Here is a 21,025-nt window from a genome sequence, read left to right on the forward strand (position 1 = left end):
GCGTCACATATCAGGACCTGCAAGCATGGACTGCGAAGGAGGCACTTCAGTCCATTCCCCTCGTGGGAGTGATGATGCACCAGATTGTGCAGATTGGAGAAGACCTGCCGCTTGTTGATGGTGAAACACCCATTCTCCAAAGGTTGGATGTGATAGTGGCGGATCTGGTCTTCGTCCCGCACTGCAAAGAAAGGAATAATCTGAGAGTAAGAATTGCATCACATTCACGAGCTTCTTTAAAGTTTCCAGGATTGCGTGAACAAAGTTTTCAGGCACGTTTACAGAGTACGCTAAAGGTGTGCATACATCGGCCTACATGTTACCTACTGTATGTTTCTTGGGGTTGTGTATAACTTTTGTTGCTGCATTCCTTGTTGTTTTGCTTGCTGGAATTAGCTGTACACCTACAAATACGTTTTTGTCGCCGTTTAAAGGTTAGGCGTGTGTTAGCAAGATGCTCAACCATTACGTAAATTCGGCCCTAAGAGCTGTTAGCCCTTGGTAGCTGCCAGCTAATTACCCATCTAAACAGCAATTTACGAAGGGAGATAAATAGCCGTTTAGTTGTGTGCATCTAAAGAGCTGATTAGCCTGTGAAACTCCGCCCATATCTCCAACATCCAATTGAAATGATTCACTTACATAGCATCAACGCACCACTTGGAAGGGATTCAGCGAAATGCTTCTAATTGGAGGAATTGATCCAGGTCATCTTGCATTTGATACAGCAGGAAACAAAATGATTTATTCGAGAAATCCATCCATCCCTCCTTCATCCCTCCTTCCAATCATCCATCTCTTCTTCCACTCATCCATCCGTATATCTATCTATACATCCCTCCAACCATTGATCACGGAAAAGACAATCTATGAATTTGTACAATCTCTGTATCCGAGCTATGGTTCCCACATGTATGCCACTCCGAGCTATGGTTCTCACATGTATGCCACTCCGAGCTATGGTTCCCACGTGTATGCCACTCCGAGCTATGGTTCCCATGTGTATGCCACTCCGAGCTATGGTTCCCACATGTATGCCACTCCGAGCTATGGTTCCCACGTGTATACCACTCCGAGCTATGGCTCCCACATGTATGCCACTGAGCTATGGTTCCCACATGTATGCCACTCGGAGCTATGGTTCCCACATGTATGCCACTCCGAGCTATGGTTCCCATGTGTATACCACTCCGAGCTATGGTTCCCACATGTATGCCACTCTGAGTTATGGTTCCCACATGTATGCCACTCGGAGCTATGGTTCCCACATGTATGCCATGCAGAACTATGGTTCCTACATGTATGCCACTCAGAGCTATGGTTCCCACATGTATGCCACTCAGAGCTATGGTTCCCACATGTATGCCACTCAGAGCTATGGTTCCCACATGTATGCCACTCAGAGCTATGGTTCCCACATGTATGCCACTCAGAGCTATGGTTCCCACATGTATGCCACTCAGAGCTATGATTCCCATATGTATGCCACTCTGATCTATTAGTCAGGTTCGCGATGTTTTTTCGTTCACATTTTTTGGAGATTAGCAAAACTATACATTTTTGGAATATTCAGAGCATGAGGAATCCAAAAATTAATGTTGGCATTTGCGTAGACACCTGCACGGCCGCCATTTTGGATTTTCAAAATGGCCATAATTTGCGCTATCTCGGCTTCTAGTCAACCAAGAATCTTATTTAAAGATGCTAATCCTATGTTTTCTGGGTCAAGAAAACCATTGGTGGGATCATTCGACTTCTAATCCGAACACTTGCTTCACTTTTAGGACTACCTACCACCACGAAGGTTCCACCTGCACCACAGGCCATTGTAGAGTTGGTCAGATGTCAGTGTAAAGCCCATTGCACAACCCAGAGGTGTTCATGCAGGAGACACAACTTGGCTTGCACAGACCTTTGTTTGTGTGGAAGTGACTGCGAAAATGACACGGACTGTAATGCCGAAAATGACACTCAGGACAGTGATGAAGATCTGTAAAAGCATATTCCTGAACGGTATAGACTATAGACCTACTAGATCCTGTGTATAGGACTTATAGTTCAATCTGATACTAACAAGGCTGCTTTCTTGCTTTATAAACCCATACCTATAACTTCAAAGGACTTGCAATATCATGTATTATGTAATACAGTTATATCACAAATATAAAGACAATGGTTTTCAATTACCTTTGTTTGTTGCTTTTCTATAATCCTGAGCACTATTTTGAGGCCTTTATTGGATTCCTTGACCCAGAAAACATAGGATTAGCATATTTAATAAAGTTTGTAGGTTGACTCGAAGTCGAGATAGTGCAAAATATGTATTTTATGGTGGCCATTTTCAAAATCCAAAATGGCGGCCATACAGGTGTCTGTGCAAATGCCAACATTGATTTTCGGATTCTCCATGCTCTGATGATTCCAAAAATGTACAGGTTTGCTAATCTCCCAAAATTTTGAACGAAATTATATTTGTTAACATAGTGAACCTGACTATATGGTTCCCACATGCATGCCACGCCGAGCTGTGGTTCTCACATGTATGCCACGCCGAGCTATGGTTCCCACATGTATGCCACTCCGAGCTATGGCTCCCAAATGTATGCCACGCCGAGCTATGGTTCTCACATGTATGCCACGCCGAGCTATGGTTCCCACATGTATGCCACGCCGAGCTATGGGTCCCATATGTATGCCACTCTGAGCTATGGTTCCCACATGTATGCCACTCCGAGCTATTGTTCCCACATGTATGCCACTCCGAGCTATCGGTCCCATATGTATGCCACTCCGAGCTATCGGTCCCATATGTATGCCACTCCGAGCTATGGGTCCCACATGTATGCCACTCCGACATATGGGTCCCACATGTATGCCACTCTGAGCTATGGTTCCCACATGTATGCCACTCCGAGCTATGGGTCGTCCCACATGTATGCCACTCCGAGCTATGGGTCCCACATGTATGCCACTCAGAGCTATGGTTCCCACATGTATGCCACTCCGAGCTATGGTTCCCACATGTATGCCACTCCGAGATATGGGTCCCACATGTATGCCACTCTGAGCTATGGTTCCCACATGTATGCCACTCCGAGCTATGGGTCCCACATGTATGCCACTCAGAGCTATGGTTCCCACATGTATGCCACTCCGAGCTATGGGTCCCATATGTATGCCACTCCGAGCTATGGGTCCCACATGTATGCCACTCTGAGCTATCGTTCCCACATGTATGCCACTCTGAGCTATGGGTCCCACATGTATGCCACTCTGAGCTATGGTTCCCACATGTATGCCACTCTGAGCTATGGTTCCCACATGTATGCCACTCTGAGGTATGGTTCCCACATGTATGCCACTCCGAGCTATGGTTCCCACATGTATGCCACTCTGAGCTATGGGTCCCACATGTATGCCACTCTGAGCTATGGTTCCCACATGTATGCCACTCCGAGCTATGGTTCCCACATGTATGCCACTCTGAGCTATGGTTCCCACATGTATGCCACTCTGGGTAATCTGGATTGAAGTGATCGATGATGGTTATTGAAACATCTATCATGTTTTATGTTTGGGTTATATACTACAACTACAGTATAAAATTAATTAGTGGCTATCTATTTATTATGTATGTAGATCTGGTGACGTTTTGCCAATCCTTCCATACCCTTAGTGATTCTAACTCAGGTAAAGTCAGGTAAAAAGAAAACTCACTCAGGTAAAAAGGTAACTTAAACTGCCAGGAAAGTATAACTGCAGTTCTAAATATACAATTTTACCTAATTCTTGCTTCAAGGCCTGAAACACACTCTTAAACATGCCCTCACCGACGTGTAAAAGTTTCTTTGTTATTTAAACGCTTGTGATTAGGTTTTTATCATGCATTAGATAAACATCCTTCGGCAATAGGCGATTAACTTTGAACGGGTGATCATCGCACGATTAGCGATTCTATATTGTTTAACTCTTAAACGCCTTACGTAAATTCGACCCAAAATGTTAAAAAATTAAACTCTAATGGGAACTTTAACCTGGCCATCACCAAACTTTCGAATTTTGAATGGAGAATAAAGTTTATACTAAAAGTGGTTGTTTTTATTGGTGTTCATTTGTCTTTAACTTGCACAACTGCAGAAGATGTATTACATTTCTGCAGCATTGAGAAGATGTATTGCAGAAGACTGCAGAATTGAGTATACATGGATAAAATGTAATCTTCATCTTTCTTTACGAAATAATTGTGTTCATTGTAATTTTGGTTGCGTCTTTAGTAAGTGACAATGTGACATTTGTGATATAACTGCGGTTTGTTTTGTGGTTCTTGGTGTCGTGGCTGCATACCAGAGAGCGCGTATGCATTTTGCTTGCTCTCACTCTCACGAATAAGAAATGCCCCATGATCATTCGCTGGAGCTAACAGCAACTTGACCGCATCAGCTCGGTTTATTCTCCCGAAGAACCACCTGCACATATTCACACACACACACACACACACACACATACTCTTAATAAATCAGAGCACAGTCAACTATATATATATATATATATATATATATATATATATATATATATATAGTGCATTCAGAAAGTATTCAGACCCCTTCACTTTTTTCACATTTTGTTATGTTGCAGCCTTATGCTGACATCGTTTAAATTCATTTTTTCCCTCATCAATCTACACTCAATGACAAAGAGAAAACAGGATTTTAGAAAGTTTTGCAAATTTATTAAAAAGAAAAAACTGAAATATCACATTGACTTAAGTATTCATACCCTTTGCTATGACACTTGAAATTTAGCTCAGGTGCCTCCCATTTCTCTTGATCATCTTTGAGATATTTCTACACCTTGATTGGACTCCACCTGTGGTAAATTCAATTGATTGGACATGATTTGGAAAGGCACACACCTGTCCATATAAGGTCTCACAGCTGACAATGCATATCAGAGCAAAAACCAAGCCATGAGGTCGAAGGAACTGCCTGCAGAGCTCAGAGACAGGATTGTGTCGAGGCACAGATCTGGGGAAGCCTACAAAACAATTTCTGCTGTATTAAAGGTTCCTGTTACGGATTCGTCACTTCCGTTGTTGTGGTTTTCATCCACTGTAAACATTTTTGGTTCCATGTACTATTATTGTTATCGTTTAAGTGAAATAGAGATTACTATTTTCAAAAGGTAAAAAAAGTTAATGTTTTAAGTGAAACCGGAACCGGACGACAACAAAGAGGAAGAAGAGGAAAGAGGCGGAGCGAGTGAGGTGGACAAGAAACCGAGCTGCATTAAGGTTTTGAGCAAAGGCTAGGGAACGGGGGTCACGAGCGAACTTTGGGGTTTCCTGGGAAAGGGATTCCTGCAACAGAGTTATCGCTGTGACAGATAAACCTGCGTGTCAGGTTTTGCGGTTGATTCCAAAGAGAATCATTTGAGTGCCATTACGTCTCAAGTACGGGCCGTTGGCCATTTTTGCCTCGCGCCGATTTCGGATCGCTCCAGGCTCTTCACCTCGCTTCAACCATTTTCACAACCATCCAGACGTTAATCTGGTGTGTGTGTGTGTAAAGTGGATTTCGAGTGGGAATTTGCGGTTCGCCGTCTGTGAGCCGTTGAACGTCCGTCCATACCCGAAGGTTAATTTGCGGTTCGTCGATTGAGAGCCGTTGAACGTCCATACCCGAAGGTGTGTTTTCCCAGTCGCCTCTTGAGGACACTTTCGCCCATCTTTGGCAGTGTGACTGTCAACCCAACGGGATTCTGGTCTCGATACGACATCGTTCTGACGATCACGGAGCGTGGATCGACTTTGGCTTGATGCCGGGATAGAGACATTGGGAATGTTCTTTTTTCGCTCACTTGGAGTACAGTGAGTTACATTGTACGAAACTGATGGTACCATCATAGGAAATATATTTATTGGTTGTACAATTGATTACTATTGTTTTTTGTACTGTTATTCTTGTGTGATCTTAATACAATACTTGTTTGTTGGTAACATTTGGAGTGGTTTCACCATTGATCTTTGACATACAGAATAACACATCTTTCTGCCGTGACTCCTCTCGGGGCTTGGATGTACACCGTGACCGGGGTTTGGGGAGGAGCACGTAACAGAAATTGGGGGCTGGTCCGGGATCAAATTCCCTAACATCCTCGTCCGGGATAGAATTCCCTAACATTCCCAAAATTCCCGAATTTGGAATTTCCTAATATTCCCAAATTTTTTCTAAAAATGTAAAAAAAATTGTGTGAAGGCTAACAGGTGCTAACTAATAGTCACCATGGTGTTTGACGTGGAAAAGTTTGCGGCGTCCCCTAATGAGGCACAGTTCCAGGCGTTAAAAAGATCGGAACTCATGATATTGGCCAAATATTTTAACTTGGAGGTCCGAGTTAATATGAAGAAAGCAGAGATGCAGACATTGGTGGTAGAATCTCTGGTGGGACAAGGAACATGGAAAGAGGTAGCCTTGGATTGGTTACCCGAGGAAAAAGAAAATGTGGAGCTCCGGAAAATGGAGATGCAACTGCAGAGCCAGGAAAGGTTAAAAGAGTTGGAATGGAAAGCGGAAAAGGAAAGAGCAGAACGAGAACGAGAACTCGAGGAGAAAAGAGCAGAGGAAAGGAGAGCTGAAAGGGAGTTAAAGGAACGGGACATGGAGTATCAGAAGGAACTTAAACTCAAGGAGCTGGAATTACTGGGGGAACGGAGAGAAGTAGTATCCATGCCGGCTAGTTCGACAACTAGTCAGAACACTTGGGATGTTGGTAGGCATGTGAGGCTGGTTCCACCCTTCAATGAAAAGGAGGTAGCCAAGTTCTTTTTACATTTGAGAAGGTGGCTCAAATGCTAAAATGGCCTGTAGGGTCCTGGACTATGTTAGTGCAAAGTGTTTTGGTAGGTAAAGCTCAAGATATCTATTCGGCTTTACCGATTGACCAATGTGCAGATTATGAGGTAGTGAAGAAAGCCATTCTCAAAGCCTATGAATTGGTCCCTGAAGCTTACCGCCAAAAATTCCGGAATGCCAGGAAGAGGGAGAGTGAGACCCATGTGGAGTTTGCCAAAATAAAAGAAACCATGTTTGATAGGTGGTGTGACTCGAAGGAGATTGGGAAAGACTTCAACCTGTTACGACAATTGATCTTGGTGGAGGAATTCAAACAGTGTGTCCACGTGGACATTAAAGTACATCTGGATGAAAAGAAAGTACCAGAGTTGTATGAGGCAGCAACCGTGGCAGATGACAATGCCTTGACACACAGGATGGGGTTCCACAAACCTAACTTCCCACCTCGAGTTAGTCAGGGGAGTTATGGTAAATCAGGTTCGGAGAACAAATTTTCATGCAGGCGGCCTAGAGAGGACTATGGGGACAAACCGGATACCCCGACTTTTAGGGATCAGAAGACTGCAGTTCCAAAACAGACTTATCTTCCGGGGGGCCCGAGGCAGACCACGAGTTTTTCCTCTGGGCCTACTTGCGCTTTTTGCAAGAAACCTGGACATTTGATGTCCCAATGTTACGCCCTGAAAAGGAAAAATCAGGAGCGGAGTCAAACTAGTACAACTCCGAATGCATTGGCCAATGCGAGAAATCATCCTTGGAGGACAGTGCCTTGTGAAGGTTCCCATGCCAAAGTTACGGCATCACAGAACGACCTTGTTCAAGAGGGTTACAAACCTTTTATTTCAGAGGGGTTTGTGTCGCTGGAGGGGGACCTGACTAACCAGAGACCTGTTAGGGTATTGAGGGACACAGGAGCACATCAATCTTTGATGCTTGAGGGCATTTTGCCATTGTCAGAGAAGACGGCAACTGGTGTTAGTGTTCTTTTACAGGAGGTTGGTGGCTTTGTTAAAGCTCCTCTTCATGTCATCCATTTGAAGTCTGATTTGGTGTCAGGACCGGTCACCGTAGGTTTACAAGCCACTCTTCCTGTAAAGGGAATCCCTTTTGTTATCGGGAATGATTTGGCCGGTGCGACGTTTCTGGTAATCCGATGTTTGTTGAAAAGCCTAGTATGGAAAATAACACCGCACAGTTAGAGCAGGAGATCCCGGGTATCTTTCCATCCTGTGCAGCGACTCGTGCTATGGGTAGGAAGCGCTCTGAAGAGAAGGAGAAGGTACTGACGTCACGCTTTGCACAGGCACTTCTTGTCGAGTACCCTGAAACGATGTGTCAGCACACACAAGTCATGGATGGAGGCAATGTTGGCAAGCTCTTTGTAGGTGGACTGAATTTTGACACAAGTGAAGATGTTCTGGACTCTATCTTTGGCAAATATGGACCACTCTTGGAAGTGCTGCTGATAAAAGACAGGGAGACGCAAAAGTCGAGAGGGTTTGGCTTTGTCACGTTTGAAAACACAAAGGACGCCAAAGATGCAGAAAAGGATTTGGATGGTCGGACCATAACAGTAGAGAAGGCAGGCCATGGGCGTCGAGGGGGCTACAGAGGAGGAAAACGTGGAGGTAGTTTCAGGGGTGGCTATTGCTCCCGGGGTGGGAGTAGTAGTTTTGGTGGCGGCCGCAGTCGTGATTACTACGGAGGCTCCCAGCAGCAGCAGCGCAGTTTTGGCAACTCTCGACGGGATGACTATTACGGTGGTAGCCGAGATGGGGACCGCTACTCACGTGACTACAGCACCGGACTCTACAACCGTGATTACGATTTCTATGATCAAGAGAAGAGTTGGAAGCACTGAGTGCTCAGGAGCAGCCGAGCCAAGATTCCTACACGGATTAACCCGTGAACTCCACGTTCCTAAATGCGTCCATGCAGTGAATACTTCCAGGCCTCACCACCCAACCACCATGAAACCTGGCTCTCAGCTCAGCCTCCTTCAAAAAGTGCTATAGATTTACTTTGCTTTGGATTTTTGATCACATCCCCTTAACCTTCATTCAAAAAATGAAAAATAAAAACCAGAGGTTGATGAGATGGAGTTTGGCTTTGCAGGAGTTCAAATTGGAAATTGACCATGTAAAGGGCAGGGACAATGTCATTGCTGATGCTTTATCCAGAGTGAACTAACTTTGAAAATTCCTGCAGGTTGTTTGGAAGTTTTGTTGCTTTATTTTTGGAAATATTAATTGTTGCTCACGTGAATTGATCATTTGGGGGTGAGTTTTACTTTTGTTTGTTAAAAGAGTTTTTGCTTGCAAAGAAAGTTTTTCACTATGTTCAAACTTTCTTTCTTGAGGGAGGGAAGTGTTACGGATTTGTCACTTCCGTTGTTGTGGTTTTCATCCACTGTGAACATTTTTGGTTCCATGTACTATTATTGTTATCGTTTAAGTGAAATAGAGATTACTATTTTCAAAAGGTCAAAAAAGTTAATGTTTTTAATGAAACCGGAACCCGACGACGACGAAGAGGAAGAAGAGGAAAGAGGCGGAGCGAGTGAGGTGGACAAGAAACCGAGCTGCATTGAGGTTTTGAGCAAACGCTAGCGAACGGGAGTCACTAGCGAACTTTGGGGTTTCCTGGGAAAGGGATTCCTGCGACAGAGTTGTTATCACTGTGACAGATAAACACCTGCGTGTCAGGTTTTGCGGTTGATTCCGAAGAGAATCATTTGAGTGCCATTACGTCTCGAGTACGGGCCGTTGGCCATTTTTGCCTCACGCCGATTTCGGATCGCTCTAGGCTCTTCACCACGCTTCAACCATTTTCACAACCATCCAGACGTTAATCGGGTGTGTGTGTGTGTAACGTGAATTTCGAGTGGGAATTTGTGGTTCGCCATCTGTGAGACGTTGAACGTCCATACCCGAAGGTTAATTTGCGGTTCGTCGATTGGGAGCCGTTGAACGTCCATACCCGAAGGTGTGTTTTCCCAGTCGCCTCTTGAAGACACTTTCACCCATCTTTGGCAGTGTGACTGTCAACCCAATGGGATTCTGGTCTCGATACGACATCTTTCTGACGATCACGGAGCGTGGATCGACTTAGGCTTGACGCCGCATTGAGACATTGGGAATGTTCTTTTTTCGCTCACTTGGAGCACAGTGAGTTACATTGTATGAAACTGATGGTACCATCATAGGAAATATATATTGGTTGTACAATTGATTACTATTGTTTTTTGTACTGTTATTCTTGTGTGATCGTAATCCAATACTTGTTTGTTGGTAACAATTGGTGTGGTTTCACCATTGATCTTTGACATACAGAATAACACATCTTTCTGCCGTGACTCCTCTCAGGACTTGGAGGTACACCGTGACCAGGGTTTGGGGAGGAGCACGTAACAGTTCCCAAGTGCACAGTGGCCTCCATAATTCTTAAATGGAAGAAGTTTGGAACAACCAGGACTCTTCCTAGAGCTGGCCGCCCAGCCAAACAAAATGGGGGGAGAAGGGCCTTGGTAAGAGAGGTGACCAAGAACCCAATGGTCACTCTGGCTGAGCTCCAGAGATCCTGTGTGGAGATGGGAGAAACTTCCAGAAGGACAGTCATCACTGCAACACCCCACCGATCTTGGCTTTATGGCAGAGTGGCCAGACGGAAGCCAAACAGTTCAATCTTGGTTTCATCAGACCACAGAATCTTGTTTCTCACAGTCTGAGAGTCCTTTAAGTGCTTTTTTCAAACTCCAAGTGGGCTTTCATGTGTCTTTCATTGAGGAGAGGCTTACATAATTCAAAAAATATCAAAATATATAGACATTATATATATATATATATATATATATATATATATATATATATATATATATATATATATATATATATTGTTACGGTTTTAGAACCCTTACTTGTAAATATCCCATTATTAAAAGGTTAAAGGTAGCACCCCTAGTTAGTCCACAAGCAACACGTAGGCCACCATAGGAACTCAGTTATTTCATTATGTGTTTTAGATAAGGCCGTGTTTCCAATAGTTGAATCTGTGTTGCATCAATTAAATAAGAGTAGGTCCCCAATCCAATTCCGGCCATTTTGCCAACCTCGCTTTCTCCCTGCGACGCCATTACGCGCCTCTGCCAGCAGCAGCCGCCTTAGCGTTCGCTCAAGCGCCGCCATAAACCATGTGGTCAGGCCCGAGGAAAAAGGGGGCGGAACGCCAAGAGGAGGTGTGGCCTGTCAACTAGCCGTCAAAGGCGTGGCCGGTAAGCCCTCACCAGCCAACCAGGGCTGAGGGAATATCACCGACGGGCATGGCTTTATGAAGCGCGGAGTGATCTTGGCTCACATGATATAAGCGCGAACGCAAAGTTCTTTGACCGACTTGTTGGAGGACTTACGTGGTGTTGGAGGCGCGCACATTTGCAAAGGGCTCGTGCGAGAGCGGCGCTATTAACAGACTACGCACACGGACTTCTTTTGATGAGAGAGCGCTGGTTGGACTTTGCCGGCAGCGTGCATTACAAACAGACTGGTGGGGGAAATGCGCACGAGTTTGGGTGGAGACGCGCTTATTAACGAACTTGTCCGGGAGCATGCACGTACAGGAAACCAGCCCCCCCCCCCCCCCTGCTATATGTAAGGTCCGGTCACGTTCCAAAGATACGCGGAGCTGCCTGCCGGGTTTTCGCTCGCTGGACTGGAGCCTCACCTGGAGCTGGACCTCACCATTGCCTGGACCATCTACCTGGATCATCCACCCTACCAGCTACAATCCCCGTGTGAGTGTGTATGTTTGTCTGGGGTCCTAAGTTAAGACTGTTTTTAAGACTGCCCTGTGTCCTGCTTATTCCTCTTCCTTCCCTGTATATTCCTTTCGTTTCCTCTTCTCTTGTGTATTTGTGAATAAATCCATCTTTGTTCTTCCCATACTCTGGTTTCCTCTCCATCCAATCGCATCCGTCCTTTCTTTCATTGGGTAAACGTGGCACGATTTGGAAACCGCTCAGAATCGGGTTTAGTCTCTTTGGTAACAGCTCGGATTGCGGATTGCTATCCGCTCGGCATTTTCCATCGTATCCGTGGTTCAAGCGGGAGTTATTCCCTCGTTTCCGGCCAGCGTTGGTACTTAGGTAGTCGTGAACCCCTAGGCCTAACAAACCCTATCTAACGCCGCGCCGGGAAGGACGTTATAACTTCCAAGGACTCGGGACGGTCAGCTAAAAAGACAAGGGGATTAACCTCCCCCCCCCCCCCCTTGATAAGGGGAGCGCCGACCCCCGAGATCCGTAACAATTGGTAGTCAGGAGTTGGGATTTGGAACCTGGGACTAAATTTAGTAGACCAAATTTTGGACACCAATTGTGCTATTGGCCGTAACAATTGGTGTCTGGGAGTGGGATTTGGGGCCCGAACCAAATTTTCTTATCTGAAAAAAAAATTTGGTCAAAATTACGAGCGGCCAAAATTGTATTACCATCTAAATTTTAAATTGTGCCATGGATAACCAAGGCGATCGGATGCCGGTGGGGGAAATAGAACAGGAGTTAGAGGCAACCCGGGACCCCCGGGAGGAAGAAGAACAATTGGGAGAGATGGAGGAGGAAAATAATGAAGGTGCGGTAGTGGGGGTTGCAGGCGCACAAAATGGCGGCGCCGCGCACATAGCCGCGGTAGCCGAGCCCGTAGCGCCAATAGATATGGGCTTATTTATGACCCACATGATGGCCTTTATGGTCAAAACGGAGGATAGTCTGAAAAAAATGAGTGGGCAACTGCACACTCGAGGGGAGGAAATAAAAGAGCTGGGGGACAACTCCACACGGGACATAAATAAATTGGAAACTAGAATGGGGGAGCAATTGGGAAGCCAAATTGGGGGGTTTAGAAATGATATGGGCAACCAAATTGGCGGATTGAGAAATGAGATGGGAAGCCAAATTGGGGGATAAGAAAGCAAATTAGGGGGAAAATTGAAGGACATGGGTGGCCAAGCCCGAGAAATTAACGAAGAGTTGGCGAGGGGAGAAGCCAGGTATGCAATAAAAGCATTGGGGAGAGACAGAGACCGCGAGTTGAGCGGGAAGGTCACATTTGTACGTGACGAGGTAACGCGGCTAGAGGAGCGCGGGTTGAGCGAAGCTGAGCAAAGCACAGCCGGGTGGACGGGTATAGAAATCGCGACCCGGGGTATAGAGAAGCCGACGACCACCGAATTAAGAGATTTTATTTTATTGGCGCCAGCGGTCGTCGAGCTGAATAAAGAAAATAAAAGCGAAGCAATAGTGGAAATTGGGTTTGGAGAGACGGCAGGCATAGAGGCATTATCGGAGATTGAGATGGAATGCATGCAAAGTCTGTATTCACATCATGATGCCGTACTTGCTAATACTTATAAAGATTTGCAGGTACATGTGGAGAAGAGGATCCCGAAGGTAAGCCGGGCTGTATATGACGCGAAAAGGTTTGGCGCGAGAGGATTTTTCACGCGCTTGGGATCCCGGCGTAACCCGGGCACTCGTAGAAGGTCCGTTGTGCGCTGTGTGAGTGGAAATGGCGCGCGTGTGCGAATGGCGCCGGAGCGCGAGTATGAAACCGAGAGCGAGGGAGAATGCACAGGGGAGTGTATGTGTGAGGGTGAGAGTGATACAGAGAGTGAGATGGATGAGGAGCATGTGCGAGGATGCACACCTGAGTTGGTTGTGGCGAGTGTGCGGGAGTACACATTGGAGCGTGTGATTGGGTGTGCGACAGGGGATTGCACACCCATGGGTAGGTGTGCGCTGAGTGCGTGTGCAACAGAGTGCGCACCCATGAGTGGTATGGAGTACATACCGGGAGAGTGTGTGCAAGAAGGTGCGTGAGGGAGGTGTGTAACGGAGTGTGTGAGTGTGCCTGGGTGGTGTGCACAAGAGAGTGCAGTGACTAAATGTGTGGAGTGTATGAGAAGCGTTGGAGCACCGCGTTTGGCGAGTGTAGAATGGAACGCGTGGTGTGGGCATGCGAGTGGAGCATCGACGCTGACCGGCGCAGCGGTTAGGCTGACGGGTAGCCGACGCGAGCTCTCGGGGCGTGGTGCGCTTTGTGTGCTGCAGGGGCCGCCGGGGATCGTTGCCGCGGCGCTCCTGCACAGAGCACCGTGCACGATTCGGGCCTGGCTCCGCCCTGTATGGTCGGTGCCGCGCCATAGCGGCGAGCGGCACAATTTCAGGGGAGAAAGGCCAGGTCGGACCTGCGCCCCCTGGCGGGCGCGGTGTTCCGACCGGGTGAGGTTGGGTCATCGGGCCGGAGACCGAAAGGGTCTGCGCCGAGATGGACCCTGGAATCTCGGTCCAACAAAACCTCCTCCCCAGAATCGAAATTGCCGGACAGACCCAACCTACAGTAGACCAACCACCAGTATGCATGGCTCAGTTTTGCGAAACCGAGCTGTGAAAATGCATTACCACACCCGACGAGGCTCGTAGTATAATGGACATTTGGTAGCAGTAGTGATGGATGGTAGTTTTACCATCCACATTACATTTTGGGGCACATGAGCTATAGATTATGGGGTGGCAGTACAAACTAGCCTGGGAGGGTTAGGATAAATGTATAGGGACCTAGAGATGACTATAGGTGACCAAGATTTATGTAGTAACATTGTACAGGTAGTGGGGATGTAGAGTAGAGTAGTTGGTTGATAATGACGGGGGATGTGCATAGTATAAGGGATGACAGGGAGAGCACTAATATTAGGGGAGATAGATAGCCAGATGATGCTGTGTGTGTGAAGAAATTGTGTATGAGCAGGAGCTTGAGGTTTCGCATGAAATGAGGAATTGAGAGGCAATGCTCGAGAAGGATGTGTGTCATTGTGTGTTGAGTGATTGACCTGCATGATGCGCAGGTGAAGTACAGGTGTGTGGGATGAATGGTGTGGAGTGAGTGGAGTGGAATGCGTGGCGTGGAGTGCATGGTGCGAAGGAGTGGATGGGGGAAGGATGGACCCCTTCACGAGTATCCGGGGAGGGTAGTTTAAAAGTAGGTAGAGGGAGTAGGAAAATTTGGTTGGATATTGACATCTGTGGTGTGGGAGTAGCAGAGTAGTGTTTTGTTGGGTGCATGAGTTGAGTGAAATGGCTGGGCGTGTGGCCTGTTAGTGAGTGTGGTTGGTTGAGCACTCCGCCACTGGTAGTCTGTCGGCCAGGTGAGGCCGCAGGTGGGCTCTGGGAGCCAAGTAGAGTTCAGTGGGGCCCGTGGATGGCACACCTGAGTGCTGGCTGGCAGAGCTGGCAGAGAGGCAGAGAGGTGCTGGCAGAGAGGACCCGGGTAGCCCGATGCCAGAGGGGGCATTAGTGGGGTAAGGGAGCCAGAGGGCCTTCCCCAGGTTAGGGTGAGGAGCTAGGTAAGCTCGGGTGGCAACTACAGTGGTGGAGGTGTGCAGGTGAGCGGACCTGCTGGTGAGCCACACGACCCAGCCCCGAAATTGTGCGAGGGCACAGGGAGAAAAATCGGGGGAGTGAGACCCCAAATTGGAGAGCACCACAGGGATGGTCAATGGGAATTGGTTTTTAGAACTGCATAGAGTAAAGTGGCCAATGGATTGGCAGGGCAAGACCCCGGGTAGAGTTAAAGTGTTAATGTCATTCAGAAGAATAGTTAGGGGAAAATCTCTTCGCACCATCGGCATCCACTCACTAAGGTGATAAGACTCCACACCATGTTTTGCAAATGTTTGGAATGTAAGACGCATCAGGACGTGGGTGAGACATTGTGTTGAAATTCCATCCCTTCCTTCTTGGGAGGGATTGGGGACGAATTTGGCATTAGGGGAGGGGAAAGACACGACGGTAGCGACGAAATTGTAAATTGTGTAAATACGGGGTAAGGGCAAGGGTAGGGTCGGTGACATGGGGGGTGACGAACTTTAGGGACAAGCTTTCTCGCCTCGCTCTCCCACGCCCCTCATCTTACATTGCCTTGTTTTGATGTGTACCCTTGTGCCCTTGCCCCCGCTAATCTGCTTTGTCTTCCTTCCCCACTCATGGACCATGTTCTTTTGTGCCAGAGGGGAGTGTGCAAGTGTCCGCAGTTGTGCGCCCGCACCCTTGCTGCCTCCTGCCTGCACTGATGCACCATATGGACCACACGTTCTGTGGCCTGGCACCACTTATAGACCACCCGTTCTGTGGCCTGGCCCCTCTGCTGGGACCGACCATTGTTGCCAGCGGTATCTGGCTTGCGGACCACTGTTATAAGTGGCACCTATGCCCAGTGGACCACCTGAGTTGGCCCTGCTGGCCATATCAATAATAAAAAGCGGATGTGGTGTGTGCCCTTTTTATTAATAATTAAAACAGCATCAAGCAAGAAGATCCATCAAGACAGCAAGATACATCGGCCCAGCAGAGAAGACATCAGACATCATTTATTAATTTTGAAATGTTTTGGTGCTGGTGCTTTTGGTGCATTTTTCATGATGGTGCTTATTGGTGCATTTCTTTATTATTGGTGCATTCATTTAATTGGGTACATATGGTATGGTCTATCGGTGCAGTGCATGGCAATGGCATTTTCCTCTTATCAAAACCATATTTTATTTGCCCACAAAAGACAGGTCCTGGGTGACAGTGTAAATAATTCGTGTATTGTAAATAATGCTCCCCACCGGCTAAATGTTTAGTTTGAAGACCATTCCGTAATTCGGTAAATTGTGGGCGTGAGTCAGTTTGGTAGGATGCAATGCAGCAGGTGGGACATATCTAGTGTTAAAACTGTCGCACTCAGGGTGAGGTTAAAAGTAGAGGGTAACCACACCTAAGTGTCACACTAAGTTAAAAGATAGTTCCTTTTGTTTCGGCTCAGGTCGAGCCTGGAAAAATGTAGGGTGCAGTGTTACGGTTTTAGAACCCTTACTTGTAAATATCCCATTATTAAAAGGTTAAAGGTAGCACCCCTAGTTAGTCCACAAGCAACATGTAGGCCACCATAGGAACTCAGTTATTTCATTATTATGTGTTTTAGATAAGGCCATGTTTCCAATAGTTGAATCTGCGTTGCATCAATTAAATAAGAGTAGGTCCCCAATCCAATTCCGGCCATTTTGCCAACCTCTCTCTCTCCCAGCGATGCCATTACGCGCCTCTGCCAGCAGCAGCCGCCTTAGTGTTCGCTCAAGCGCCGCCATAAACCATGCGGTCAGGCCCGAGGAAAAAGGGGGCGGAACGCCAAGAAGAGGTGTGGCCTGTCAACCAGCCATCAAAGGCATGGCCGGTAAGCCCTCACCAGCCAACCAGGGCTGAGGGAATATCACCGACGGGCGTGGCGTTATGAGGCGCGGAGTGATCTTGGCTCGCATGATATAAGCGCGAACGCAAAGCCCTTTGACGGACATGTTGGAGGACTTACGTGGTGTTGGAGGCGCGCACATTTGCAAAGGGCTCGTGCGAGAGCGGCGCTATCAATGGTCTGCGCACACGGACTTATTTTGATGAGAGAGCGCTGGTTGGACTTGGTCGGCAGCATGCATTACAAACGGACTGGTGGGGGAAATGCGCACGAGTTTGGTTGGAGACGCGCTTATTAACGAACTTGTCCGGGAGTGCGCACGTATAGGACACCAGCCTCCCCCCCCCCCCCCCCCCCCCCCCCCCCCCCGCTACATGTAAGGTCCGGTCGCGTTCCAAAGATACGCGGAGCTGCCTGCCGTGTTTTCGCCTGCTGGACTGGAGCCTCACCTGGAGCCGGACCTCACCATCGCCTGGACCATCTACCTGGACCTTCCACCCTACCAGCTACAATCCACGTGTGAGTGTGTATGTTTGTCTGGGTTCCTAAGTTAAGGCTGTTTTTAAGACTGCCCTGTGTCCTGCTTCTTCCTCTTCCTTCCCTGTATATTCCTTTCATTTCCTCTTCTCTTGTATATTTGTGAATAAACCCATCTTTGTTCTTCTCATACTCTGGTTTCCTCTCCATCCGATCGCATTCGTCCTTTCTTTCATTGGGTAAACGTCACACGGTTTGGAGACCGCTCAGAATCGGGTTTAGTCTCTTTCGTAATAGCTCGGATCGCGGATTGCTATCCGCTCGGCATTTTCCATCGTATCCGTGGTTCGAGCGGGAGTTATTCCCTCGTTTCCGGCCGGTGTTGGTACTTAGGTAGTAGTGAACCCCTAGGCCTAACAAACCCTATCGTCCGGGAAGGACATTATAACTTCCAAGGACTTGGGATGGCCAGCTAAAAAGACAAGTGGATTAACCCCCCCCCCCCCCCTCCTTAAGGGGAGCGCCGACCCCCGAGATCCATAACTATATATATATATATATATATATATGTACGTATATATATATATATATCTATATATATATATATATATATATATATATATATATATATATATATATATATATATATATATATATGACAGATCTCAAGGTGGTGGCAGGTGGTGGCAGGCCTAAAGCCACAATTGGTATTCCCAGAGGAGATCTGTGTGACATGGTTGCAGCCTGACATTGTCATTTGGTCAGGTGCAACAAGACAGGTCATCTTAGGGGAATTGTCTGTACCTTGGGAAGAGAACATGGAGGAGGTGCACGAGAGGAAGAGAGGAAAGTACAGTGAGCTGGAGGCAGAGTGCCGGGAGAAGGGTTGGCGAGTTTCGTGTCAGCCATTTGAGGTGGGGTGTAGAGGGTACATTGGAAATTCCTTTTCTGCATTTCTTGCTCGGCTTGGAGTGTGCGGGACCGAAAGAAGGAGGATGTGTGACAAGGTGGCCCAGGTTGCCTTGAAAGGCTCATTTTGGATTTGGAGGAAGTTTATGGAGGCACGTCGAACGGTGTAGGTTGAGGTTACGGAAATAGAAATGGAGGTGTGTGTGTGTGTGTGTGTGTGTGTGTGTGTGTGTGTGTGTGTGTGTGTGTGTGTGTGTGTGTGTGTGTGTGTTGCAGGAGTGGGTCATGAGTGGGTGTGGTTTTGCATGAATGGTTTTTCATGTTTGCATGAGTGGTGCATGTTGGTAAGGGTAGGTGGTTGGTTGTGTGTGGTTTTTTTTTGTTTGTTTGTTTGTTTGTTTGTTTGTTTTTCTTACTATTATTATTTCTTATTTTGTGTATGTGAGTGAGTGAGTGGGTGAGGGTGTGTGTTTTTGCATGGATGTATTTTTGCATGAGTGTGTGTGTTTTTTGTATGTTGAGTGGTGTCGGTTGTAAGGGTAGGTGGTTGGTTGGTGTTGTGTGTGGATGTGTGTATGAATGATCTGGTGTGTTTTGTTGGTGAGTGGTGAAGGGTATAAAGGTGGGTGTTTGACTGTTCCACCATGTTTGTTTGGTGCTGTGGATTCTGGATGTGGAGGTGTTGCTGTTGTAGTCTGCGTTCGCACTGGCTGGAGGTGGGGGTATGTACGCATCCAGGTGTAGTTGCTGCATGTGGATGTGTATGTGCCCCTGCTGGCCCACCTTAGCTGACCGTATCGAGGTTGAAGAGCCGAAACGGGATGATGCTGAGGACCTCGACTGAGGACCCGGTCAGTGTGGCACACTTGTGACCAGGTGTGTTTTGAACTTATATATATATACATATATATATACATATATACATATATATATACATATATATATATATATATATATATATCTATATCTATATATCAATATATATATATATATATATATATATATATATATATATATTCAAAAAAAATACCCTAGGACACACGGTAGGGATACACTACCGGTCAAAAGTTTTAGAATACCTCAATTTTTCCAGTTTTTATTGAAATTTACACAGTTTAATGTCCAGTGAATATCCTGAAATGGTACAAAAGTAAGCCGTAAACAACTGGAGGTTAAAAAAAAGTTTAGGTTAGCAAAAACGGGAAAATAATGTAAATTGCACAGTTATATTCTAAAAATAGGCCTTCTTCAGGGAACAAGTAATGGGTTAACAACTTACAGCTGTTCTGCAGCAATGTAAGTAAATTAGGCCTTGAAAGTTGATGCAAACAATTCCTACAGGTGTCCCAACCTCTGCTGATTACTTGATTACAAACCCCCTGTCTGTATAAAAGCAGTATTGGAACAGACTGTTATTACACCCTCTGAAGCATTATTTGGACAATATTGCACTGCAGGAAGTAGGATTTTGGAAACTGGAGGAAACTCTGACAGAAAGAGGTCTGGCAGACCCAAAGCCACAACAGAATCAGAAGACAAGTTTCTGAGAGTCAACAGCTTGTGTGATAGGCGGCTCACAGGAGAACAGCTTCAAGCACAGCTTAACACTGGTCGAAGTATTCAAGTCTCAGTTTCAACTGGGAAGAGAAGACCTCGAGCTGCAGGTTTGACAGGTCGAGTGGCAGTAAGAAAGCCATTGCTAAGATGGCAAAATAAGAAAAAGAGGCTTGCCTGTGCCATGAAGGGCCGCCAGTGGACTACTGAAGACTGGAAGAAGGTCTTATGGACCGATTAATCAAAATTTGAAATCTTTGGTTCATCACGCAGGGTTTTTGTACGCCGTTGAGTCGGCGAAAGGATGGTTCCTCAGTGTGTGACACCAACTGTCAAACATGGAGGAGGAAGCGTGATGGTCTGGGGCTCTTTTGCTGGATCCAGAGTCGGCGACTTGCACAGAGTGACTGGCACCCTGAACCAAAAGGGCTACCACAGCATTTTGCAGCATCATGCAATACCCTCGGGTATACGCCTGGTGTTGGTGCCCTGGTGTTGGGCTAGCGGCTAGGGTGCCGGCTTAGGATCCTAGGATCCTGGGTTCGAAACTCGGTCGATCGCCGAATTAATGCCAGGGGGGTTGACTCAGCCTGTCATCCTTCCGAGGTCGGCTAATTGAGTACCAGTTCACTGGTAATTCCCTGTTTGTCGTTGAAGGCGGCAAAAAGGGTTGGTGTCAGGAAGGGCATCCGGCCGTAAAACATTGCTTCAAAAAGGGGACCAAAAAAACAAAAAACAAAAACAACAACAACTACCACGGTCCCCGAAAAGGCCAACCCCCGCTTTGCGGGGAAAAATGGCCTCTAAACGGTGGTTTATACGCCTAGTTGGTCAGGGGTTCATCCTTCAGCAAGATAATGACCCTAAACACACCTCCACGCTATGTCAAAACTACCTTCGAGGAAAAGAAGAAGACGGTAGGCTTCAAGTCATGGAATGGCCAGCACAGTCTCTAGACTT

At 46.8% G+C, this 21,025-nt stretch overlaps 1 protein-coding gene across 2 annotated transcripts in view; it reads right to left on the reverse strand.

Annotated features, from left to right (window-relative positions):
• LOC137425021 (tyrosine-protein kinase Src42A) overlaps nt 1-21,025 on the reverse strand; it is a 142,611-nt gene that overhangs the window by 46,898 nt on the left and 74,688 nt on the right. For both annotated transcript variants that reach the window (XM_068113020.2, XM_068113027.2), the window contains 2 exons: nt 4,345-4,466; nt 18-181 (listed from right to left, as the gene is read on the reverse strand). In XM_068113020.2, the coding sequence (XP_067969121.1) occupies nt 18-181; nt 4,345-4,466 (286 nt within the window). The remainder of the gene's footprint in view (nt 1-17; nt 182-4,344; nt 4,467-21,025) is intronic.

Source organism: Myxine glutinosa, chromosome 1, assembly GCF_964187855.1.
Source record: "Myxine glutinosa chromosome 1, kmMyxGlut1.1, whole genome shotgun sequence".
NCBI classification, from domain to species: domain Eukaryota; kingdom Metazoa; phylum Chordata; class Myxini; order Myxiniformes; family Myxinidae; genus Myxine; species Myxine glutinosa.